The following is a 26256-nucleotide window of genomic DNA, read 5'->3' on the forward strand; positions in this document are numbered from 1 at the left end:
GGTGTATGTGTGTGAATGGATGGGTGCCTGCCTGGGGGATGGTGAGGGAGTGGTGTGAGAATGACTGGGAGCTTGCCTGGGTGTGTGTGCTTGTGTGAGAATGATTGGAAACTTGCCTGGGTGTGTGTGTTTGTATGTGAGGGAGCCAGAGAGAGTGTGTATGAGAAAATCCAGGGGAGTAAGAGTTTGTGTGTGGGGTGTGTGTGGAGGGGGAGAGAGTGTCTTAGAGCCTGAGAGTGTGTCAGTGTCTGTGAGAGTGAGATGTTATGGTGGGTATAAGAGCATGAATGTGTAAGTATGTGACAGTGTATGTGTGAGAGAGAATGGACATGTGAGTCTGTGTGAGAGAGGATAACCTCTGGGAAATTGTAAAAAATGTATATGGTTTTAATTAATAGAAATTCTATTTATCAGTAGTTTTAAAATATTATTTTATTAGTATGGTTTTACTATTATAACTGATGCTTTATGTTTCTTGATTTTATTTGTTTTATGAAGAATGGTGGTTCTGTTTTTCCATTGTTAATACACAGAGTCTGGCTTCTTGGAGTTTCCATTTCAGTTTTTGTCTAATTTGTGCTCCTTTATTTTGTATTCTGTATTTGGTGAGGGTCTGTCTCTGCTCTGTGTGTGTGACCATGATGAGAGATTCTGCTAGCATAGGGATCTATGGCAATCGGGTTTGTTTTGTTTCCTCAGTAGGTGGTGTATTGGTATTCTAGGACCCAGTGTAATATTTACCCATGCTTTTTCACAGGTAGGGTTATTGTTGTTTGAGTCCTTGGTGTTATTACTGTTATGTTACAATGGGATTGCAGTATAGATTTTGAGTGTCTTTTTTGCGAGGTTTTATTTTAGTTCACAATGTGCCTGGCAGTGGAAGGTGTTTGTGCTGCTGTTACTGTGAGGTGACACCAGCATTTGAAAATATCTTTTAGTATGATGAGCTGTAAGGGAAACATCCAAGCTCCATTGTTTGGGGGAATTTCAGTGGATGCACAGAGTTACAGAACTGGAGGTGCAGGATTTATATTGACATTCTGTCCCTTCCTATAAATTCCAGATTTCACTCTCATAGCCATATAGAATTAGTTGAATGAGGCTATCAAATAATTATATAGTGTGAAACTGGCCAGCTTTTTAAAATTATGCAGAAGACCCTTTGGACTTTTTTATTAACACCAAATATTCAAAAGCTGTGTTCATCCCATCAAGCTCATATATCTCATTAAAGAGGTAAATTGAATAACACAATAATTTTGTTTTATTATTGTTACTCATAAATTATAACAATAACATTAATCTTGGAATATTATATATTTTTAATATAAACGAAAGGTTTTCACAAGATATGTTGTGTCGTGAAACATTTTATTATGTATATATTTAAGGAAACATACATAAATTGTCGAAATACATTTCGTTCATTTAACCTTTAACCTCCGGTTTGCTTGTAGACTAATTACTGTGTCCCGAAATTATGTTTGTCTAAAAAGTGTGTCACCAACATGAAAAGTTTGGAAAGCTCTGCTCTAACCAATAGAAGAGCTCTCCCAGCTGGCTGTGCTCCCTCCCATAGATTCTGACCAAGCTCTCCTAGCTTGCTGTGATCCCTTCCATAGAATCCCTTCCATAGACTCTGACCAATAAAAGAGCTCTCCCAGCTGGCTGTGCTTCCTCCCACAGACTCTGACCAATAGAAAACTCTCCCAGCTGACTGTGATCCCTTCCATAGAATCCCTTCCATAGACTCTGACCAATAGAAGAGCTCTCTCAGCTGGCTGTGCTCCCTTCCACAGACTCTGACCAATAGAAAACTCTCCCAGCTTGCTGTGATCCCTTCCACAGACTCTGACCAATAGAAGACTCTCCCAGCTGGCTGTGATCCCTTCCATACACTCTGACCAATAGAAGAGCTCTCCCAGCTGGCTGTGCTGCCTCCCATAGACTCTGACCAATAGAAGAAGTCTCCCAGCTGGCTGTGCTCCCTCCCATAGACTCTGACCTGTAGAAGAGCTCTCCCAGCTAGCCATGCTCCCTCCCACAGACTCTAACCAATAGAAGAGTTCTGCCAGCTGCCTGTGCTCCCTCCCACAGCCTCTGACCAATAGAAGAGCTCTGCCAGCTGCCTGTGCTCCCTCCCATAGACTCTGACCAGTAGAAGAGCTCTCCCAGCTGGCTGTGATCCCTTCCGTAGACTCTGACCAATAGAAGAGCTCTCCCAGCTGGCTGTGCTCCAACTACAACCTCTAACCAATAGAAGAGCTCTCTCAGCTGGCTGTGCTCCCTCCCACAGCCACTGACCAATAGAAGACTCTCTCGGCTGGCTGTGATCCCTTCCATAGACTCTGACCAATAGAAGATGTCTCCCAGCTGGCTGTGCTCCCTCCCATAGACTCTGACCAGTAGAAGAGCTCTCCCAGCTGGCTGTGATCCCTTCCATAGACTCTGACTAATAGAAGAACTCTCCCAGCTGGCTGTGCTGCCTCCCACAGCCTCTGACCAATAGAAGACTCTCCCAGCTGGCTGTGATCCCTTCCATAGAATCACTTCCATAGACTTTGACCAATAGAAGAGCTCTCCCAGCTTGCTGTGATCCTTTCCACAGACTCTTACCAATAGAAAAGCTCTCCCATCTGGCTGTGCTCCCTCCACAGACTCTGACCAATCGAAGAGCTCCCCCAGCTAGCCATGCTCCCTCCCACAGCCTCTGACCAATAGAAGCTGTCTCCCAGCTGGCTGTGCTCCCTCCCATAGACTCTGACCAGTAGAAGAGCTCTCCCAGTTGGCTGTGCTCCTTCCACAACTTCTAACCAATAGAAGAGCTCTCCCAGCTGGCTGTGCTCCAACCACAATCTCTGACCAATAGCAGAGCTCTCCCAGCTGGCTGTGCTCCCTCCCACAGCCTCTGACCAATAGAAGAGCTCTCCCAGCTGCCTGTGCACCCTCCCATACCCTCTGACCAAAAGAAAAGTTCTCCCAGTCACCTGTACTCACTTCCAAATCTTGTAAGCAATTCTAGAGGTTCCCCAGTTTCTTTTCTTAGATGCTGACTAGTTTAAGGTATCATTTCCCTCTGGGCCTGGTCCCCCTACCTTACCATGCCTGAGCCGGTGGCAGTGGTGATGCTTCCTTCAGGGCCTGCACTGGCTGCAGCAGTGGATGATGTTTCTCCTGGGTCTGGGTCAGCAGCAGCAGTGTCAGAAGCTCCTCCTGAGCCCTGGGTGGTTGCAGCTGTCCCGCCCACTGCTGCCCTGGGCCAATCCCTATCCCTGCCACCAGGTGCTAATTTTTAGATTACCTGGTCCCTGTGAATTCTCCACTTCTGAGCTGAGGAATGAGCAGGTTTGCAAGAGTTGAATAGGAGCACAGCAATGATGCAGGTTTTGGGTTTATGTAACAGGGAGAGTTAATTTCTCAAGATGTGCAGAGAGCTGGAAGGCTTTACACATTTCAGGGCTGCAGTTGAGCGATGGAAGAGTGATCCTTACCATGGGAGGATGAGTGACAGAACGAGGTCTGACCCGTGAGATCTTCCCAGGCTTGATCTGCTCTTACCCAGAAAGGACAGATGGAAGACATTTTTCAGAAGGATCTAAGAAAATCCAAGAGTAGGTGGTGGTCAACAGTGTCAGAAGCAGTGGATATCTCAAGGACAATAGGGATTGAGTGAAGGCCTTTGACAGTTGCAATGGGCAGGTCATTGGTGATGTTGGCAAGGGCTGCTAGACAGGTAGATCTGTGGGGATGAAAATTACCCCCACCCCACACAATAGGGGACCACTGGGTGTATCCCCTAACTCTTATCGGCCTGTGCCCCACCTCTCATTCAGCTAAGAACAATCCTCTGCTTGCTACTCTGGCCCCTCCCTTCCCAGGCAGCAGAGAGCAGGAGGGGAAGGGGGGAAGCTGGAGTGGGCAGAGCAGAGCAAGAAAGAGCTAATCCTCTCCTTAATTCAGCCCCTGTCTCCTCTCATTTCCCAGGAGCCCATGCATGGAAAAAAGCACAGGCAGAATAAGATCCCTGCCTTTATATTTCTCAGCTGTCAGTCCCATATTCTCCATTTCTGACTGATGTCATTCCCTTTGTTTTGTGTCACATAATTAGCAGAAGGATATAAAGTCATCGGTCCTGATCAGCCCGTGGTCGCTGTTCTGGGTGGAGATGCAGAGTTACCCTGCCGCCTCTCCCCACCCCTCAGCGCCCAGCACATGCAGGTGAGGTGGTTCCGATCCAGATTTGATTCACTCGTGCACCTGTATGAGAATGGGAAGGATCAGAATGAGGAACAGATCCCAGAGTACCGAGGCAGGACGGAGCTCATCAGGACTCACATCTCCAATGGCAGCGTCTCGCTGAGGATACACAATGTCGGGCTGAAAGACGAGGGACGTTACACCTGTTTCTTTAGATCTGATACTTACTATGAAGAAGCAATGCTGGAGCTGAAAGTAGCAGGTAAGTGGCAGCTTTTATCCTATTCTGACTTTGCACCCTTTCTCTATTTATACTGACAGTGGCTGAATGACATAAGGAGCCTTTAGTGCAGGAGACACCAAAGTGCCGTATTGTAGCTGCACTGCAGGACTCCCTGATACTGCAGAGATATTGATAATGAAATAGGCAGAGGAGGGATAGGAGAGATTGGGTATGGAGAATAAGCTCAGGGTACAAGAATAGACAGTGACAAACTGAATTGGGTGGTAATTACTAATAAATTACTGCAATAAATAATACTAACCAGGAATTGGACCTGCCCATATTGTAGGGTGAGGAGCCGGGAGTGAGTGAATGAAGCAGAAACCCAGGGAAGACTCAGGTCAGAGGTGGAAGCAGGGTAGAAAGATCTCATACTGCCCCTCTATAAGGCTCTTATGAGGGCTCACTTACTGTCCAGGTTAAGCAGGCACCATTCCTATACAAGCTCACACCTTATCCTATCAGATATGATTTCTCTTCTGTAGCCTTTGCTGGGACCTTGCAATCCACCATGGTTACAGGTTCAGCTTGCTTACAGTTTAAGCTCTCCTCTCCTTTCCTAGCATGGACTCAGGACCAATGGGTATAGTGTACTCCTGATAGCAGTTGGAGACTGATCAGATTTCAATCTGACGTCAGCCCCTAGTACATATACCCCTGCAGGAAGTGCAGCTCCTCAGTATTTTCCGTCTCCATAGCAGTTAGGGACTATCTGCACGCTCTCACAGCGTTAGAGTAAATTTACCGGAGAAAACCCAAAATAAGAAGAAATCTTACCTCTATAGACGAGCCCCGCTCTCCTGTGGTGACTCCCATTGGGCCCCAGTTGAGATTCCCGAGGTGATTTCCGCGATCCCTCGGAGATAAGCCTCGGACAGGCAACCGACCCTCGGCGGGGACCTAGCCCCCGATTTTGGGCGCGGCTGAGAGGCAGCGGGTGCAATCTCGAGCGCGGCGGTGAAGGTATTTTCCCTCTTCCCCCCCGCAGCCGGAGACCACCCGGAACGAAACCGGGAAGCGCCGAGACAAGGTAAGGTAGAAATCTGTTTAAAAGACTCCGGTCTCCGAAGCTCGAGGAGATGCACAGGTCGCCGGCCGGGACCAGTGCCACCGGGTTGATCCGCCCTAGCAGGGCTAGACCCCGGTTAGATCCAAGGGTCCTCCCACGTGGAGACCCCTGTGGTGGTCGCTATATTGTCCCCGTGGTCGCCGGCACCATTTTGATCTGCTCGCCGCCCAGTTCACTGCTTCGATCCGTGCGCACAGAGGTGAGCCATGCCCACAAATCCCTTGTGCGCACAACGTCGCACACTCAAGTACCATGCACACAAGATACGCGCGTAACACGCACTTACTGTGCCGGGCGCATAATTGCGATTTGTGCGCACACCCAATCTATGTGTACCTCTTCAACGCACTGGAGCACATAACAGATTTTACACGCCTATGTCCATGGCACCACTGGAAAAGGAGCTCAAGGCTCAGAGCCTCTGCCAGCATGCCACAACACGAAGAGGCCAACGCCCTGTGTATCCAGTGCGAGGAGGCCCTGGGGGATCCAGCCCAGGGCCAGCCCCAACCGGGACTGAGTGCTAGTTCCTCAATAAGTACCCCGGACCTAGCGAACCCCAGCGGGACCCCCCCTGGGACACAGCGCCTCCTAGCTTGGACCCAGCGTCTATCTCCTGGGTGGAATTCTTCAAAGGCCTGCACACCCTACTCAGAGTGGTCTGCGTGGTCTCGAAGCGCTCTACCATCCCAGTGGAGGGAGGTGCAACACTCAAAAATGCTCAAGACAGACATCTGGAATCCATCCTCAGTCCTTTGACGTCGCCGCTATGTCCCTACAGATAGCGGCCTGCTGCGCCGTGGTGACACATGTCTGCTTATCACAAACCAGGAGCAACACTCCTGGGGAAGCTATGGAACCAGCAGTATCATTTCTCGCCGATGCTGCTTCCGACCTGCTGCGCACCACAGCTAGAGGAGTGTCATCAGCCGTGGCAGCCAGGAGACAACTCTGGCTTCGAAGCTGGTTGGCCGACGCATCTTCCAAAACAAGACTCACAAGGGTGCCCTTCAAGGGAGCCCTCCTGTTCAGAAGCAAACTAGAGAAACTAGCCAACAAATGGGGCGAGTCCTCACTGCCGCGGCTACTGGAGGACAGGAATAAGAGAAACCAGCGACCCTTTCCCCGATCTTCCAGGTGCAGAGGTTCACAGCGCTTCAACCCATACAGAAACACTTATCAAGCGCCTCGTCCTACAGGCAGGAACCAGTCATTTTGGAACAAGCACAACAAAAGGGGAACTAGCTCGGGACAAGGCCCCAGCTGCATCCCCACAATGAGAATCAGCCGACCCGTCCAAAGGAAAAAGCCATAGGGGGCAGACTTGCCCTATTCTACCAAAGATGGGTCGAGATAACTCAGACAAGTGGGTCCTAACCATCATTCAAGAGGGGTACGACCTGGATTTTCTCCGAACCCCTCCGGACAAGTTCGTGGAATCCTCCTGCCATGACCCCTCCAAGAGGGTGGCAGTGGAAGCTACAGACTGTTAGCCCTAGAGGCCATAACCCCAGTGCCTCCACAACAAATAAATACTGGGCATTCATTATTCCATTTATTTTATCGTCCCCAAGAAAGAGGGAACCATTTATTTTATCATCCCCAAGAAAGAGGGAACGTTCAGACCCATCCGGACCTCAAGTCAGTCAACTGTCACCTGAAGATCCCATACTTCCGCATGGAAACCCTACGCTCTGTAATAAGGGCGATACAACCGGGAGAGTTTTTCACATCCCTGGATCTGTCGGAAGCCTACCTACACATTCTGATTCATCAAGAACATCAGCACTTCCTACACTTCAAAATCCTGGACTGTCACTACCAGTTCCAGGCACTACCCTTCGGGTTAGCCACAGCATCCCGGACGTTCACCAAGATCATAGTGGTGGTGGCAGCAACACTGAGGAAGGAAGGAATCCTCGTGCACCCTTACCTAGACGATTGCCTGATCAGGGCGAAATCCCCAGAGGAAAGTCACCAGGCAACCAACAGAGTCAAAACTCTACTGGAGAGCCTCGATTGGGTGGTCAACACAAACAAGCTGTCTGCAGCCCTCACAGTCTCTAGAATACTTGGGAGTCCGATTCAACACCAAACAAGACAAGGTCATCCTGACACTGACTAGGAGATCAACACTGATGAACCAGTTGCAAACCCTGCTGAGTGAACCTCTTCCCACAGCATGGGATTACCTACAAGTCGTCAGTCTCATGGCATCCACACTGGAAGTAGTGCCATGGGCACAAGCTCACATGAGACCCCTACAGCGCTCACTTCTATCGCGATGGAATCCACTGTCCCAGAACTATACCATACGTCTACAGCTCCGGGCAGGGTTCGGACCCAACTACGATGGTGGCTACAAGATGACCACCTGAGCCAGGGAACAAGACTATCCTCACTGACTTGGATCCTGCTCACCACGGATGCCAGCTTACGAGGATGGGGAGCACATTGCGAAGAGCTAACCGCCGAAGGGCAGTGGAACACTGAAAAGTCGGGATTGAACATCAATCGCCTAGAAGCCCGAGCAGTCAGACTAGCCTGCCTATGGTTCGGTCACAGACTTCAAAACAAAGCAGTCAGAGTAATGTCGGACAACGCCACAACAGTGGCCTACATCAACTGTCAGGGAGGAATCAGAAGCCAACAGGTGTCTCTGGAAATAGAACTCATAATGTCGTGGGCGGAAGTAAATCTCCAGGAGATCTCGGCCATTCACATCACTGGGAAAGCAACATCACGGCGAATTACCTCAGCAGAGAAAGTCTAGACCCAGGAGAATGGAAACTGTCGACCGCAGCATTCCAACTGATAGTGAACTGTTGGGGAACACCAACCATGGACCTTCTGGCAAACTGGTCCAATGCCAATGTGCCCAGTTTCTTCAGCCACAGGCGGGAACTTCAGTCCCAGGGAATCGATACTCTGGTACAGACCTAGCCACAGGAGACTATTATACGCCTTCCCGCCATGGCGCCTATTGGGCGCAATCATTCACAAGATAGAACAACACAGGGGACCAGTACTTCTTGTGGCCCCAGACTGGCCAAGAAGACCGTGGTACGAAGACATGCGAAGACTGCTGACAGGGACCCCCTGCCACTACCTCCACACAGAGACCTGCTCCAACAAGGACCGATCCTCCATGAGGATCCAGCTCGATTCTCTCTTACAGTCTGGCCATTGAGAGAACTCGCCTGAGGAAGAGCAGATACTTGGGGACTGTAATTGACACCCTACTCCGAGCATACACGTTTTCTACATCTCTAACATACATAAAGATTTGGAGAGTATTCGAAGCCTGGTGCGAGGACCACGACATCATACCACGCTCAGTCAAAATTTCTGCAATCTTGGAATTCCTACAGAAGGGATTGTCGCTCAACTCCATCAAGGTACAGGTGGCCACATTGTCATGCTATGGAACCAAGAGCGATAGCATAGCCTCTCACCCGGATGTTTCCCGCTTCCTGAAAGGAGTCAAGCACATCCGACCACCCCTAAAGTGGCCGGTATCTCTTTGGAACCTCAACCTGGTCCTAGATTTCTTAGCAGGAGCCTCCCTCAGACCTCTCCGCGGCCTGTCTCTCCAACTATTAACATTGAAGACAGCCTTCCTGCTGACAGTTTGTTCAGCCCGTCATATATCCGAGCTACAAGCACTGTCCTGCCGTGAGCCTTTTCTCAGGCTCACCCCAGGAACCATCCAGTTACGCACGGTTCCCTCGTTCCTCCCCAAAGTGGTGTCTCACTTCCATCTCAACCAAACCATCTCGCTACCATCGCCAGATGAGCATAAGAATTCGGAAGAGGCTCGAAGTCTATGCCACCTCAACATTGGCAGACTCCTATCCAGATACCTGGAAATGTCAGAACCCATACGAAAAACGGACTACCTATTCATCCTTCACAGCGGGAAGAGGCAAGGGGAAGCGGCCTCGTGAGCAACCATAGCCCGCTGGATCAAAGAAGTCATCAAGGCGGCCTACATAGAAGTAGGCAAGCCGCCGCCTCTACAAGTCAAGGCCCTTTCCACTAGAGCCCAGGCAGTGTCCTGGGCGGAAACCAAGTTACTGTCACCCACCGCGATCTGTCGGGTGGCAATATGGGCCTTCATCCACACCTTCTCCAGGTTTTACTACCTAGATGTTCAGGCTCGGGAAGACACAGCTTTCGCAAGGGCAGTACTAAGTGGGTCACAGGCAACCTCCCACCCAGTTCAGGAGTAGCTTTTATACATCCCGTTGGTCCTGAGTCCATCTGCTACACGCTAGGAAATGGAGAAATTACTTACCTGATAATTTCGTTTTCCTTAGTGTAGACAGATGGATTCAGCATCCCACCCATGGCTGCAGAGCAATTGATTCACGGGTAAACCTTGCTTTCCTACAGCAAGGACACCCATCCTTCCGGGTGTCGATGTTTCTCAGTTGAGGGCACTGGTGGTCGCCAGCTATATCCAATCAACCAGTTCAAATCGATTAAGTTAACCAAGTTATAAAGTTAATCACGTCATCCAGTTTATAAAGTTTATCAAGTTAGTCAGTCACACATATATCCACAATGCTTTTTAAGGAGAATACTGAAGAGCTGCACTTCCTGCAGGGATATATGTACTAGGGGCTGATGTCAGATTGAAATCTGATCCGTCTTCAACTGCTATCAGGAGTACACTATACCCATTGGTGCTGAGTCCATCTGTCTACACTAAGGAAAATAAATTATCAGGTAAGTAATTTCTCCATTAGTTTGATATACAGGAAAGCAGCTGTTATTTAATACATTCATCCTTCTCTGTAACTTTCTACTCCTACTCCTGACTTCTAAAGTGCCACTCAGTGTATGCAGCTCTGTACAAATACACAGAAGGGACAGTCCCTGCTCCATAGAGCTTACAGTCTAATCAAGACAAGCATACAGGGCAAAAGAGAGAATGGTTACAGTCAATAATGCTGTGAGTGGGATAATCAGGGGATAAGTCAGAAAGTCTGTTCCAGGTGTATGATGCAGTAAGGTGGAAACCACAGATAAGAGCGACTTGCCAGAGGAGCGAAGTTCACGAGGAGGGCTGTAGAGAGAGGCAAGACAGGAGGCAGAGAGGAACTGCAGAGTGAGGCCTCTTGTAGGTGAGTAACAGGAGCTTGAGCTGGTGATGGAAGCAGATGTGAAGCAGGGTTATATGGGTGAGGGGACACTGGTGGAAGGTAAGTCACACAGCTGAATTTTTGGATAGAACTAAGAATATGTGACCTATGTTTACAATAAGGGAATGGGTGTCTTCCTTTCAGCCTGGCGATCTTTTTTTTTTTTTTTTTAATTTTTTTTATTATTTTCAATTCAAATAGTAAGAAAATAATATCTTACAATAGTAAATAGAATGATGAAAAACAAGAAAAGAAACTATTACATTACAATGTGCAAATATAAACATATCATATTCATAAACCATCATTCTTCAAAGGAAAATAAAGTGAGAAGGCCAGTAACCAAAGGGAGAATTTTAAGGAAATTCAAATTTATCTATATTTTGGCTTAACGGTGACAGTAGACTTTTATAAATGATCATTCCTGGGATTGATATAATCCAGGAGAAGATACTACATTTCCACTCCTGGAATTTAAGAAGGACTTTAACTGCTCAGGGAAAAAGAAAATAAAACACTCATTTTGACTTTTAATTATGTACTTGGAAAAACATAAGACTGCAACGAGTTCGAGATAAGTGCTGTTGTTCATGATGTTGGGCAGGTTTCAGTCTTAAACAATTTCTGAAATCACAACACATTTCGTTTGCAAGCCAAAAGTCATAAAGTTTATGGGCTTACCATGAGAACATAAGTTTCTGGGGCAATAAAGCTGTGTTCTAATACCACTTTCCCTGTACGTACCAGGATCAGTCCAGACTGCTGGGTTATGCCTCCCCTCCAGCAGATGGAGTCAGAGAAAAGCTGAAAAGCACCCCCTAGATATACTGGTGTGCCACCTGCGATCCCTCAGTATTTTCTCTGACTCCAGCAGATTGAGAGGCATAACCTGCGGTCCTGATCCATTTTAAAATTCTGTCTTGTTATCCAGGTTTTTTCCTCTTGTTTTTATTGATATTGTAGTAACCCTGACTAGATCAATTGGTTAATTCCTTTTCCACATAAAAAATAAATAAATAAATAAAATAACAATAATAAGGGAATCAGTTAGGTTCGTGTTGGGCGTTAGTGTTTTCAGCGCAGCGAGGGGACAGGATTGCAGGCAGGCTGGAAGGGCATGGCCCTCGGACACAGTTCCCGGAGCTAAATAGTCCCAGTGGACAAGGGGGAGAGTTTACCGGTGGGCCGGTCACCCCCCCCCCCCCGCATTTAATGTATTCCAGAGGTTCTCCTCTGAAGGGGGCTTATTAGGAGACACAGCTTTATTGGACTGAATAGTTAAAAAAAAAAAAAAAAAAAAAAGGAGTGAAGAGCTGTGCTCTGAGGCAGCGTAAGGCCTGTTGGAGGCATGCAGCGTGATCAATATTCTCAGCCCCGGCCTGCCCTACTTAAGTCCCGGGACTCCGGAGGGGGTGGCTGGTTCACCCAGCGCGACGCTTCTCAAGGCAACGTTTTTGGCGCAAATTTCTCCTGTCTGCTGTCCCGCTCGAGATACGGCGTTCTTCGGCCTGCACGGCCTGTGGGGGGGCAGGGGCGCGACTCTCCCGAGAGGGTCCCTCTTGGGGGCCGAGCACTGCCCGCAGCTCCGCTTCTTCTTCGCAGCCGAAGAAGGGTTTTGCTGCGCGGTCGTCGGCCCCGCCTCCCGGGGGGAAGGAGGCGGCGGCCATTTTGGGAGCGTTGCCGTCTGACTCGGCAGCATCGGAGGGGGGTGTTTCTCCTCCCCCCTTGCCACCGAATTTAAGCCCGCAAGAATCGCCGGATAGGAGCGAACCCCCCCCCCCCCCCGACCCGCGGGAGCCGCGCTGAAGCGCTCGGAGCCTTTTTCTCCTCAATTTGTGCTTCTTATGCACAAGGCTTATTTGGAGGCGCAGGCAGCTTCGGAGGTCCCCGGACCTTCTCCACCGAAATTACCCAGGTCAGTCCCGGACCAGGAGAAGGCGGGGAGGGAATACCCCCGTCCGCGGGGGGGTGCAGAGGTGCCAGCAATTCCGGATCCGGATTCCACTCCGGAGCTTCCTGATGCCAGTGGGGGGGGGGGGCTGATTTGGACGGTCAGACGGCCGTAGAGGGGGACGACCCTCAAGTCCTACGAATTTTTGGTAAGGACAAGCTCACGTATCTTATCTCCCATGTTTTGCAGGAGCTGGAGCTTACAGCACCTACTCAGGAATCTGATACTTCCCTGGGGGATGTGGCGTTGGCAGGGCTTAAGGATCCCCCACGGACTTTTCCCTTTCACCCTAAGCTGTTTCAGCTTGTTTCCAAGGAATGGGAAGTACCAGAAGCTTCATTGCGAGTTAGTAGGGCTATGGATAAGTTGTATCCCCTACCGCCTGAGTCCTTGGACCTTCTTAAAATTCCCAAGGTAGATTCCGCAGTCATGGCCATCATAAAACATACTACCACTCCCGTGACTGGGGGCATAGCGCTCAAGGATCTCCAGGATCGGAAGTTGGAGGTCATTTTAAAGCGCATATTTGAGGTCGCGGTGTTAGGACTCCGTGCGGCGGTATGTAGCAGCCTAGTGCAGAAGGCCGCCCTCCGCTGGGTCCAGCTGCTACTTACGGCCCAAGAGCTTCCGCCAGCGGAGGCGGAGCAGGCTAACTGTGTGGAGGCGGCGGTCGCCTACACGGTGGATGCCTTATATGATCTTCTAAGAACTTCCGCTCGCACTATGTCGGCTGCTGTCTCTGACAGGAGGCTGCTCTGGTTGCGACGCTGGGCGGCGGATGCTTCCTCCAAGTCCCGTCTGGGTTCCTTCCCGTTCAGGGGGAAGTTGTTGTTTGGAGATGAGTTGGACCAGCTCATCAAGGACTTGGGGGAAAACAAGGTTTATAAGTTGCCCGAGGACAAGTACCGGCAGCCACGATCTTTCAGTAGTTCCAGGGGACGGTTTAGGGGACAGCGTAGGTACCGCATGGGAAGGCGTGCTCCCTTCCCCCAAAAGCAGCAGGCTTCGAGGTCGCAGTCTTTCGTGGCAGGCGGCCTCAGAGGTCAGGCTCCTCTCAGAACTTTACCCCCAATAAAGCTTCCCAATGAAGGTGCGCGGGCCTATTCCTCCCTTCCTCGCATTGGGGGTCGGTTGTCCCTATTTTGGGAGGAGTGGGTCAAGATAACTTCAGACCAGTGGGTTTTAGATGTCATAGGTCGTGGTTACGTGTTGGATTTTGCTTGTCCGCTCCGGGATATGTTTCTGGTAGTCACCTTGCGGGCCTAGGAGCTCGATTCGATACCTCGGTGGGCAAGGTTTCCCTGCCGCATCAGAGGATGGTCAATCTCATGACTCACATGCGCAATCTATTGGACCTGCCCCTGCCTATGGCCTGGGATTATTTACAAGTCATTGGACATATGGCTTCTACTATAGACATGGTGCCTTGGGCCTTGGAACATATTTACAGAGAGCGCTTCTTTCTCATTGGGACCCCTTGTCCGAGGCCTACGGCATGTCGCTCCCATTGCTGGAACCGGCCCGGTCAAGTCTCGATTGGTGGTTGAGCCAGGACCATCTTTTACAGGGAGTGGACTTGGAGCCCCCACCTTGGATAGTCGTGACGACGGATGCCAGCCTGTCCGGTTGGGGAGCTGTATGTCAGTCCTGAGCGGTTCAAGGCAAGTGGTCCTCTCATCAAACCAAGTGGTCCATCAATCGTCTGGAGACCAGGGCGGTTCGTCTGGCATTACATCAATTGCTTCCGCTGGTGAATCATCGCGTGGACAACACCACCACGGTGGCTTACATAAACAGGCAAGGAGGTACCAAAAGTCGCCAGGTGGCGGCCGAAGTGGAGTTATTGATGGCATGGGCGGAACGTCACTTATCACGTCTCGTGGCCACCCACATAGCAGGCACAGCCAACGTTCAGGCGGATTTTCTCAGTCGACAACTTCTGGATCCAGGGGAGTGGGAATTGTCTGCAGAAGCGATGCAGCTCATCATTCGACGATGGGGAGTTCCACACGTGGACCTGATGGCCACCCGGCTAAACGCCAAGGCGGAGCGTTTCTTCAGTCGTCGAAGGGAGCACGGTTCGGAAGGAGTGGATGCACTAGCGCTTCCGTGGCCTCCTCGCATTCTGCTTTATGTTTTTCCCCTGTGGCCCCTGGTAGGAAGAATATTGCGGCGCATAGAGCATCACCAAGGTTGAGTGATCCTAGTGGCTCCAGAGTGGCCAAGGCGCCCGTGGTTCGCGGATCTAGTCAACCTGGCGATAGACGGTCCTCTGCATCTCGGTCATCTACCGAATCTCCTTCGGCAGGGCTCTGTATTTTTCGATCGGGTGGATCGATTCTGTCTGGCGGCTTGGCTTATGAGCGGAGACAGCTATGAAAGAAGGGGTATCCAGATGCAGTGATATCTACCCTCCTTAGGGCGCGTAGATCCTAGACTACTCTGACTTATGCTAGGGTTTGGAAAGTCTTTGACATTTGGTGTAGTGAGTTACGGCTTTCTCCCCGGAGAGCCTCGATAGGTCATATCCTTACATTTCTGCAGGAGGGTTTGAAGAAAGGGTTGGTCTATAGCTCTCTTCGGGTTCAGGTGGCGGCCCTCAGTTGCCTGAGGGGTCAGGTTGACGGCTGTTCTCTGGCATGCCATCCAGATGTGGCTCGTTTTTTGCGGGGGGTTAAGAATTTGCGTCCCCCTGTAAGGGCGCCGTGTCCATCCTGGAGTTTGAATTTGGTTCTCAGAGGTCTATGTGCGGCCCCCTTTGAGCCTATTCGGTCAGCTACTTTGAAAGATTTAACTCTTAAAATGGTATTTTTGGTAGCCATTTCATCCGCACGTCGCATTTCGGAACTTCAAGCACTGTCGTGCAGGGAGCCGTTTTTGCAGATAACAGAGGCCGGTATTTCCCTGCACACTGTGCCTTCTGTTTTGCCTAAGGTGGTATCGTCTTTTCATGTTAATCAGACGGTGGAATTGCCTTCCTTTACAGAGCAGGAGCTTCGATCTCCTCATGGCAAAGATTTGCGGGGTTTGGATGTTCGGCGGGTACTCCTGAGGTACTTGGAGGTTACTAATGACTTTCGAAGGTCGGATCACTTATTTGTCTTATGGTATGGACCTAGGAAGGGTCTCCAGGCCTCGAAGGTGACTGTCGCCCGTTGGTTGAAGAGCGCGATTGCATCCACGTACATTGGTCACGGTAAGGCTGTTCCGGAAGGGCTTAAGGCTGACCCTCTGCATTCTCAGGCGGCAGCGTGGGCTGAAAACCAGCTGGTGTCTTGTCAGGAGATTTGCAGAGCAGCCACTTGGAAATCCTTACACACTTTGCTAGGCATTATCGCTTGGATGTTCGTGGTCCTTCGACAGAGTCCTTTGGGAGCAGCGTTCTTCGAGCGGGCCTCTCTGGGTCCCACCGCATTTAAGGCGGCTCGGGTACATCCCAGCAGTCTGGCTTGATCCTGGTACATACAGGGAAAGGAAAATTAGTTTCTTACCTGATAATTTTCGTTCCTGTAGTACCAAGGATCAGTCCAGACGCCCGTCCAAGTCAGGTTACGGAGAGTCCGCTCGTGGTTCTGTTTTCAGCGATATGCAGAATCTAATTACAAATATGCTGCAAGTTATACAGTAAGTTGTGTTGAGGTTTATTTCTAGTTTCATATTTAGAATGACAGGGTTGGTTTCTGTCTTTAAGCAAGGTTACTACTTGATCTGGTCAGTGGTTGGCCTACAGAGGTTGGTTTATTGGCGAAAGTGTTTATTTAGTTCCTTCTGCTTTGATATTGAATATACTGAGGGATCGCAGGTGGCACTCCGGTATATCTAGGGGGTGCTTTTCAGCTTTTCTCTGACTCCATCTGCTGGAGGGGAGGCATAACCCAGCAGTCTGGACTGATCCTTGGTACTACAGGAACGAAAATTATCAGGTAAGAAACTAATTTTCCTATAATCCAGCCAAAAAGAATCGGGCTGGCAATAAGCATTTTCAAACCTTCATTACATTGCCGTGATACCGGCGCTTCTTTGTTAGACGGAACAACTCGCAACGTAAGATCTGCTGCTACACACTTCCCGTAAGAAGTGGGAAATAATTAAGTTTTTATCAAAAATAGGAGACAATAAGAGACCTGTGATTGAACTTACTGGTTTCAAAATTAGTGGTCAATCAAGACACTTTTTTACCAGTTCTGAGGTATTTCTCTCCCAACTATAAAATTTGTTGGAAATGTTAATAAAGTAGAATTTTAACAATGAAAATTAATACTAGGTAACTAATGACTAATTAATACAGTTAGTTTTTGTGTGCAGATCTGGGGTATAACAGGATCCAGCTTTCTATGAATGCTCACAATTGTCAGGAGGGGCTCTTTCAAGCAATGTTTCTACTAAAGAGAAGATACGCTCACTCCATATCAGGCCCAGATTTAGGAAATGTAACAACTGCCTCCAGCATCAAATTGTCCTAGGTGCCGGAGCACTGCTCCAGCCTCCCTGGTCTCATCTGGGCGAGCTGCTGTCCTGGCACCACAGGTCCTGTAAGTGACACCGACCCTACAGTAGCAGCAACTCCATGGAGGAACCTGAGCGCGGAGCCTGCAAACCCTCGCGTACTGACAGGCCCTGCAGCGTCCCTGCTTCTCCTCCTGCACAGACTTCCAGTTACCCTGAAACCTGTATGAGTGCAAGAGATCATCACCACAGGGCCTATCGGCTCACAAGGGTTTTCAGAGCCCATGCTGAGGTTCCCTGATGGAGATGCTGAGGTACCGGGGCCACTCTATAGGACCGGTGGGAGAGGGGAAGATCTGGCAGGAGATGATGGCAACTTATTTTTGTTATACCGGTGATGGGAGTGAGGTCTCCTCATACCTCTGACTTCTGGGTGAGACCCCCTCCATCCTCCACCTTCTGATTACTGAGAGGACCCAGGGAAACCTCCCCTCCCCCATTGCCTATGGGCACCCTTGTTTTAAATCTGGCCCTGCTCCGCATTATTTGTGTCAGCAGGGAGCAAGTCCAGGAGAGACCACCCTGCAGTACTGCTGGTAATCCGGATCTCCGGGCCTGTTCTCCATCAGCTGCAGGAGGCAAAATCCCCCTCATGCTTAATATTAGGATATCAAGGCAGATCATCCTGTCACTAGCAGAGAATGAATCTCTCATGTTCTGACAGATGGATGTTATTTTATCATTAGGTCTGGGCACTGCTCCTTCCATCTCTATCACTGACCATCAGGACAGAGGAATCGGGGCTGTGTGTGAATGTACAGGATGGTACCCAGAGCCTGAAGTGACCTGGGGACAAGAAGATGGACAGAGCCTGACATCATTATCTGAGACAATAACACAAGGGTACAACGGTCTGTTCAACGTCAAAACCTCCCTCCTCTTGGAAACAAATCAGTACGGCAACATTTCTTGCCGTATCAGAAATATCATCCTGAGCGAAGAGAGAGAATCAGTGATTTCTATATCCCTGGTACTGCAGGAAAGGAAATTAGCAGGTAAGAACCAATTTTCCTTTCTTTGCAAGGTCCTCCTGTAATGTATCACAATCCACTTGTGATTTAACTGCTCTGAATAATTTTGTGTACTCCGTAAATTTGATAACCTCACTCGTATTCCTTTCCAGATCATTTATATAATTATATTGAAAAACATGGGTGCAAATGCAGGTTAACAGTGAGCGCACTGTACTGTATCGGCCTGTTAGTTAGCTCTGTTGGTAACTGTGCTTAGCTTGTTGGTCTCCATTTCCTCGAATCACTCTGTGCTTTCCTGCAATTGGTGCATTTCAACCAACTTTCTGCTCAAGGTCTCTGCTTCAAGCTCTTTCATTTCACGTATTCCATCACAGCAAACTCCACTTGATTTTGCTCCCTTAGTCACTTATATTTCTTGGACTTCTTTTTCTCCTGGCTTGGAACTTTGTGGTTCTGGTTTCATCTTCTTCCTTCCTTAACTCAGTTGTGCCACTGTCCACTCCCTTCCACTGAGAAAATTGACCATTTAGTCCTACTCTCTGTTTCCTGTCTTTTAGCCAGTTTGTAATCCACGAAAGGACATCGCCTCCTATCCCATTACTTTTTACTTTTCCTAGAAGCCTCTCATGAGGGACTTTGTCAAACGCCTTCTGAAAATCCAAATATACTACATCTACGATTCTCCCTTCAAATCAAATTTACAGAGTATATCCTTCAGATAAGGCCAGGCAACCCTATCAAAGGCTTTTTCTGCGTTGCAGCCGATTAACATGGGATCTATTGTGGGTTTAAAATGCCATTTTTCCAGCAAAGCCAGTACCCTACTGTCATTTATCCCTGATCATCTCCCGTTCATGAAACCAACTTGACCCGGTGAAATTAGAGATGAAGCAGATTGAACTGGGTCATTTCCTGGTTTGAGAAAAACCACAATATGGGCAGTCTTTAATGTCAGGGCCATCTGCCCCCTATTAGCTATTTCCCCAAGCAATGTGGGTAAGCATTTGGTAATGAGATGTCTCATTTTATAAAAATGGTTATTTAACCCTGTCTGATTCAGGAAATTTAAATAGTTTTAACTTTGATATAGCAAACTCTATTTCTTGATCTTTGATGGTCTATTTAGTAGATCAACTGGGTTAAATAACCAATTTTATAAAATGGTTATTTAACCCATCTTTAACTGTACCTTCTCCAGTGCAACTATATTTGTTTAGTAGATGTAATTGCGATGAGAAGGTACAGAGAAGGGCTTCCAAAATAATAAAGGGGATGGAACAGCTCACCTATGTTCTTTTTTTTATATACCAACATTCGATCTGAGATATCACATCGGTTTACATTCAGGTAACTGTAAGTATTTCCCTATCCCCAGAGGGCTTACAATCTAAGTTTGTACCTGAGGCAATGGAGGGTAAAGTGACTTGCCCAAGGTCACAAGGAGCAACAGTGGTCTCCTGGTTCATATCCCACTGCTCTAACCATTAGGCTATTCCTCCTCCCCTATGAAGAAAGGCTGAAGAGGTTAGGGCTGTTCAGCTTGGAGAAGAGACTGCTGAGGGGGGATATGATAGAAGTCTTTAAGATCATTAGAGGTCTTGAACGAGTAGATGTGACTCGGTTATTTACTCTTTCGGATAATAGAAGGACTAGGGGGCATTCCATGAAGTTAGCAAGTAGCACATTTAAGACTAATCTGAGAAAATTCTTTCACTCAACGCACAATAAAGCTCTGGAATTTGTTGCCAGGGGATGTGGTTAGTGCAGTTAGTGTAGCTGGGTTCAAAAAAGATTTGGATTCGTTTTTGGAGAAGAAGTCCATCAACTTCCGCACAGTCATCCAGACCACCCTCTCAACTAAAATGGACTACTGTAACTCCCTCTTCCTAGGCCTCCCCTACTCCTCCATAAAACCCCTCCAAATGCTGCAGAATGCAGTAGTGAGAACCATTTCCAACGCCCGTAAATACGACCATATTACCCCTATCCGCAAAGACCTTCACTGGCTCCCGATCCCTTCCCACATCCTTTGTAAAACCCTCACCACGATCCACAAAGCCATATTCACTCACAACTCCAAATGGCTTGATGAGCCTCTCCACCTCACACTCTCTAACCGTCCCACCAGAACCTCCAAAGGGACCCTTCAGGTGCCCTCCCTAAAGAAGGCTCACCTCACATCCACGAGGGACCGAGCCCATGCATTGGAACTCATTACCTACCAACCTCAAGCTTGAGCCATGCACGACGAAATTCAGATCTAACTTAAAGACTTGGCTCTTCAAACAAGCTTACCCTCAATAGCCCCGCTGCTTCCTCCTCTCCCCTGCTACTCCAGCAATTAACTGAAACTATGTACAGTTATGTTATAATTGTATTTGCTGCTTATGGGTCTGCAATTGTTTCCAAGCAGCCCGTTGCGTCTGTACTCTCTTGTTCATTGCTATTTCTCGGTTCCTATGCAATTCCCCCCCCCCCTTTTTATCTGTTTATTGTAATTTCCATTCTGTAGTTGCCCTGTAAACTGATATGATGTTGCCACTAATATTGGTATAGAGAAATTCTTAAATAACTGTTATTAATCAAGTTTACTTAGGGAATAGCCATCGCTATTAATTGCATCAGTAGCATGGGGTCTTCTTGGTGTTTGGGTAATTGCCAGGTTCACCAAGGGTGAACCTGGCAATCCTGTTGGAAACAGGATGCTGGGCTTGGTGGACCCTTGGTCTGACCCAGTATGGCATGGTCCTATGTTCTTAGTATCTCCAGATGTGTTGCAGACACCATAGGTAACATTATGTTTTCTAAAAATCTCGCCTGCTCTACATCATTACTGGTTGTTCGGGGTATAAGTGGCAATAGTATTGTTGAAAAATTCTACAAATGTCAGCCAGGGAAGATTGTGGCTTCCCAAGGAGTCCTGTAATGCAGTAATACAACAAGATCCAAATTTACCTTGTATTACATTTGCCAACATCCTCCCAGATTTATTGCCATAGACAAATAATCTCTGTTGTAAAGAAGTCAAGGATGAATTTGCCCAATGATGAATTTGGTAATTTATGCAAGGACCAGGATGCCTTCCTTATAACGTTGGAAGAAGTCAAACGTATCTGTTTCTGAAGAGTGTGGACTTTCTTGGTTTAAGTTTAAACTATCTTTATCTAATTGCCTGTTCTTAGTGACAGCATATATACATAGAAACATAGAAATGATGGCAGAAAAAGACCAATTGGCCCATCCAGTCTGCCCAGCAAGCTCCCACACTTATTTTCCCATACGTATCTTGCATACTGAGCAGTATCACCCCGTAAGACAGCATTCGCTGTTTCCTAAAAAAGTATTGGGTTTTCTTTGTGGGCAGCATTGAAAGCTTCGTATTCCTTCCATTTATGTTGGATGTATTCACCAAATTCTTCATCTTGGGCGAACCCATTTGGCACCCGACAAGCAGGTGGGAGATTTCGTGTGAGACCCCAAATCATTGAGCACGTCACAGGCCGGTGACCGGATATAAGCAGAGTCTCTGTGTTTCTCTCTCTGCCTCAAAAGGAAATCAGCCCTCAGATATCAAGATGTAGTCAATCTGTGTTTTGCTAAAATCGCCACATTCATTCCTCCGTCAGTATCAGGATCTCGTAGAAACTCCTCATGTTTATTTCAGGGCTCTGCTGGGCACCTCCACTGTTTCTCAGTTCCTAAGATCACTCTTCTCTTTGTCCTCCTGTCCTGCACCTTCTCTTCCCTGAATCTAACGGAATTCTCTACAAATCCTTTTGACATTTTTCTATACAAAGTACTCATATGAATTGTGAAATCCAGGGATAATTTAATCTTCATGTGCACTGGTCTCCTTTCATTTTCAGATGCATTTTCCTGGCGGGTCTCCCGTTGGATGGTCTCTCTCCCCATCATTCTGGGGTCTTTGCTGATCTCCTCTGGTTTGCTGGCTGCGTTGGTTGTTCACCACTTGAGGAAACAATGCAAAGAGAGAGGTAAATTTACCCTGACTGTGCCTGAGGAGACTCGGGGGGGGGGGGGGGGAGCAGCTGAATGGGAGGGTCCCTGTAGAGACTGACATATGTGAGAGGCAAGAGAGAGCTTTAACAGAGGCCTGTCAGCTTCATTCAGTGTCAGATCTGTAGGTGACTTATAATTATTTCATTAGAAAATGGTGATAAGTGATCCCTGATGTCATCGTTGCACAAAGTGCAGTCGTGTTCTGGTTGGTGCAGGGGCCATAGATTGGCATCTCCTGACTTCTCTACCTGTCTGTTAGACCCTCAAATGATTCTCCTGCTGAGACGGTGTGAGAGATTTAAAGCAGAGAGGAATCAACCCAAGAAATGGAGAAGATCAGAGCCGAACAAAACATCAATACAAAAATACACACAATTTCCCTCATTCTTAATCTGACTGAAAGGAAAAAATCAGCAGAAGAAATAAATCTTCCAGTGCAGGATTTAGAAAATCCACTTGCCCACTCACCTGGGACCAGTGGGTTGTCCTGGCTGGTGAGACGGCAGCATCTTCATCCATAGGAGGTTTTTCCTTATTTGCCTTCCTTAACGGATCAGATATACAAATAAAGAACACGGTCGGCAGTGATCCTCATGAAAGGACATCCCTAGGGTTCTGTGAACAAATGTAATCCCAAAATGCACTGCATTAAAAATGAGAGGGAAAGGCTGAAGGGAGAGGGACTGAGTTGTGTGGGAAGCTTCTCTAAGGGCCTCATTTTCCAATATCGCACGGTATCGCATGCGATACCAAAAAGGGGTGTTACCTTATGCTAATAAGCATGTGTATCGCAAATTGCAATAACAGCTATGCAACACGCTCTGAGAGTCTCTCTCTCTCTCTCTCTCTCTCTCCTAGCCTGCAGCATACTGAAACAGGCTGTCCGGAAACATCGTGAACCGCGATAAACCTTTACTGGCCTCTAGCGCACAACGTAACGCAAATGAAAGAGTTGTAGTTATTGGCCGTGTTAGGAGCCGCGCTAACACTGCGGCTGTTTCGCGGCACACGATAAATCCTCCCTACTTTACATTTGCTCCGCCCCCTGAATACAAAATTAAAAATTTGCATTCGCAAATCGCGTTAACGGCTGTTAGTGCGATTTGCGGAATTATCTGCCGCGGTAACTCCTTGGAAAATGACCCCCTAAGTCAGCGGGATTTCACTGCCTCCCAGGAGATGCATGAAACGGGGGCTTGGAAGATGAATGCCGTCTCCCCCCCTGCTCTCCCGCAGCCTCATCTCCAAAGGAAGGTGCCGAGTACTTCACCGTAAAAATCTGAGTAAAATGTGAGCTATACCAAGGCCGGCCCCTGAGAAGGGACAGGATTTTCACCTGATCCTGCAAAGTACGGGGAGACAGCGCGGCTTCTTCAAAACTGGTGACCACAGGGCCCTAATTCTGGCAGCCAGAAATCGCTGTTCTGGAGCAGCTGCAGACATTTTAGATCAGCCCCAGAAAGACCTTGGTATAACCCATTTGCAGTAATCGAGTCTTGCCAGAATAATATCAGCATGGAGAAAGGATTGTGACTCCAGTGTCTCTCACAGGGGTTTAAGGCTTCAAATACATCTCAAAATGACAAAAAAAAACAACTCGGTGATGGTAGTTGATCTGTCATGGGGAGATCGCATCAGTTTTGACAACCAGTGATGTTATTACTTTTTCTAACCTTGTATTCCTCTCCCCCCTTGGAAACAAATTATTCTGGGGGTGAGGTGGGGTTTACATGGTGGAGGAGTAACCTACTGCAAACCAGGGAAGCTCAGGGTTCAAATCCCACCACTGCTTCTTATGCCCTCCTGCAAGTCATTTCACCCTCCAGTGCCTCAGGTACAAACTTAGGACCTTAACTTAAGCATTTTTCCTAGAGACCCAGAATAGGGGAAAAGGCTTAGTAAAGCAGGCCTGCAGATGATCAGCCTTAACGGACAGGGAAACACCTACACTCCCTGAATGCAATCTGCTTTGAAGAATCTGAAAGGCGGAATATAAATCACATAAAATGCATTTCATCCTTTGTGGGGAAGTTTCAGATGCTGTCACTGTCTCTGTGCCCTGCTTCTCCTTCTTTTGTTCTCTTGTAGCAGAGATTTCTGAAGATGATGGCAGGGGTTTATAAGCTGCTAGAGCAGCTCTGGAATTCATTGCCAGAGGATGTGGTTATAGCAGTTAGTGTAACTGGGTTTAAAAAAGGTTTGGATAAGTTCCTAGAAGAAAAATCCATAAACTGCTATTAATTATTAAGCAATAGTAGCTTGAGATTTATTTAATATTTGGGTAATTGCCAGGTACTTGTGGCTTGGATTGGCCTCTGTTGGAAACAGGATACTGGGCTTGATGGACCCTTGATGGACCCTTGGTCTATATGTTCTTATCTGCTGCTCCCGCTTTGGGGGAGTCAGATTTAGTGGAGCGAGGTTTGGGACTATGTGAACCCCAACTAGTTAGTACATTCTTTCTGAGAAGGAAAGCAGGGGTTCCTTACAATAAAAAGTTGCATGAGGATCAGGTTATAAATGACCAGACTCGTGAACTGGGCATTCGACATATTTGTCTTGCCATTCCCTCGGAAGGAGTTGAAGAAATGTTCCCCACGTATTGACAAATGCTCCTTTTTAGCGAGGTTCCGAGAGAAGCCATGTACAATGATCTATTTGAAGTAAGGTACACATTTCAGCTTTCCAAAAGTCCAACGTTGGAGCATCAGTCTGGATCCATTTGGCTAGGATACGGAAAAGAAGCACACGGACCCCAGTTTTGCAGTTCAAAAACATGGACTTTGATGAAATGGGAAAGTACCTGGAGGAGGAACTAAAAGGATAAGAAACATAAGAAACATAAGAAAATGCCATACTGGGTCAGACCAAGGGTCCATCAAGCCCAGCATCCTGTTTCCAACAGTGGCCAATCCAGGCCATAAGAACCTGGCAAGTACCCAAAAACTAAGTCTATTCCATGTAACCATTGCTAATGGCAGTGGCTATTCTCTAAGTGAACTTAATAGCAGGTAATGGACTTCTCCTCCAAGAACTTATCCAATCCTTTTTTAAACACAGCTATACTAACTCCACGAACCACATTCCCTGGCAACAAATTCCAGAGTTTAATTGTGTGTTGAGTAAAAAAGAACTTTCTCCGATTAGTTTTAAATGTGCCCCATGCTAACTTCATGGAGTGCCCCCTAGTCTTTCTACTATCCGAAAGTGTAAATAACCGATTCACATCTACCCGTTCTAGACCTCTCATGATTTTAAACACCTCTATCATATCCCCCCTCAGTCGTCTCTCCAAGCTGAAAAGTCCTAACCTCTTTAGTCTTTCCTCATAGGGGAGTTGTTCCATTCCCCTTATCATTTTGGTAACCCTTCTCTGTACCTTCTCCATCACAATTATATCTTTTTTGAGATGCGGCGACCAGAATTGTACACAGTATTCAAGGTGCGGTCTCACCATGGAGCGATACAGAGGCATTATGACATTTTCCGTTTTATTCATCATTCCTTTTCTAATAATTCCCAACATTCTGTTTGCTTTTTTGACTGCCGCAGCACACTGAACCGACGATTTCAATGTGTTATCCACTATGACACCTAGATCTCTTTCTTGGGTTGTAGCACCTAATATGGAACCCAACATTGTGTAATTATAGCATGGGTTATTTTTCCCTATATGCATCACCTTGCACTTATCCACATTAAATTTCATCTGCCATTTGGATGCCCAATTTTCCAGTCTCACAAGGTCTTCCTGCAATTTATCACAATCTGCTTGTGATTTAACTACTCTGAACAATTTTGTGTCATCTGCAAATTTGATTATCTCACTCGTATTTCTTTCCAGATCATTTATAAATATATTGAACAGTAAGGGTCCCAATACAGATCCCTGAGGCACTCTACTGTCCACTCCCTTCCACTGAGAAAATTGCCCATTTAATCCTACTATCTGTTTCCTGTCTTTTAGCCAGTTTGCAATCCACGAAAGGACATCGCCACCTATCCCATGACTTTTTACTTTTCCTAGACGCCTCTCATGAGGAACTTTGTCAAACGCCTTCTGAAAATCCAAGTATACTATATCTACCGGTTCACCTTTATCCACATGT

The 26256-nt window shown here is 47.6% G+C and overlaps 2 protein-coding genes across 2 annotated transcripts in view; one reads left to right on the forward strand and one right to left on the reverse strand.

Annotated features, from left to right (window-relative positions):
- Positions 1 to 26256, reverse strand: part of LOC115081318 (butyrophilin subfamily 1 member A1-like) — a 325098-nt gene that overhangs the window by 54428 nt on the left and 244414 nt on the right. The gene's annotated exons all lie outside the window — the stretch shown is intronic.
- Positions 1 to 26256, forward strand: part of LOC115081320 (butyrophilin subfamily 1 member A1-like) — a 42754-nt gene that overhangs the window by 10860 nt on the left and 5638 nt on the right. The window contains exons 3-5 of the mRNA XM_029585805.1: positions 4109 to 4459; positions 17840 to 18148; positions 21994 to 22122. Of these exons, the coding sequence (XP_029441665.1) occupies positions 4109 to 4459; positions 17840 to 18148; positions 21994 to 22122 (789 nt within the window). The remainder of the gene's footprint in view (positions 1 to 4108; positions 4460 to 17839; positions 18149 to 21993; positions 22123 to 26256) is intronic.

Source organism: Rhinatrema bivittatum, unplaced genomic scaffold, assembly GCF_901001135.1.
Source record: "Rhinatrema bivittatum unplaced genomic scaffold, aRhiBiv1.1, whole genome shotgun sequence".
In the NCBI taxonomy this organism is placed as follows: domain Eukaryota; kingdom Metazoa; phylum Chordata; class Amphibia; order Gymnophiona; family Rhinatrematidae; genus Rhinatrema; species Rhinatrema bivittatum.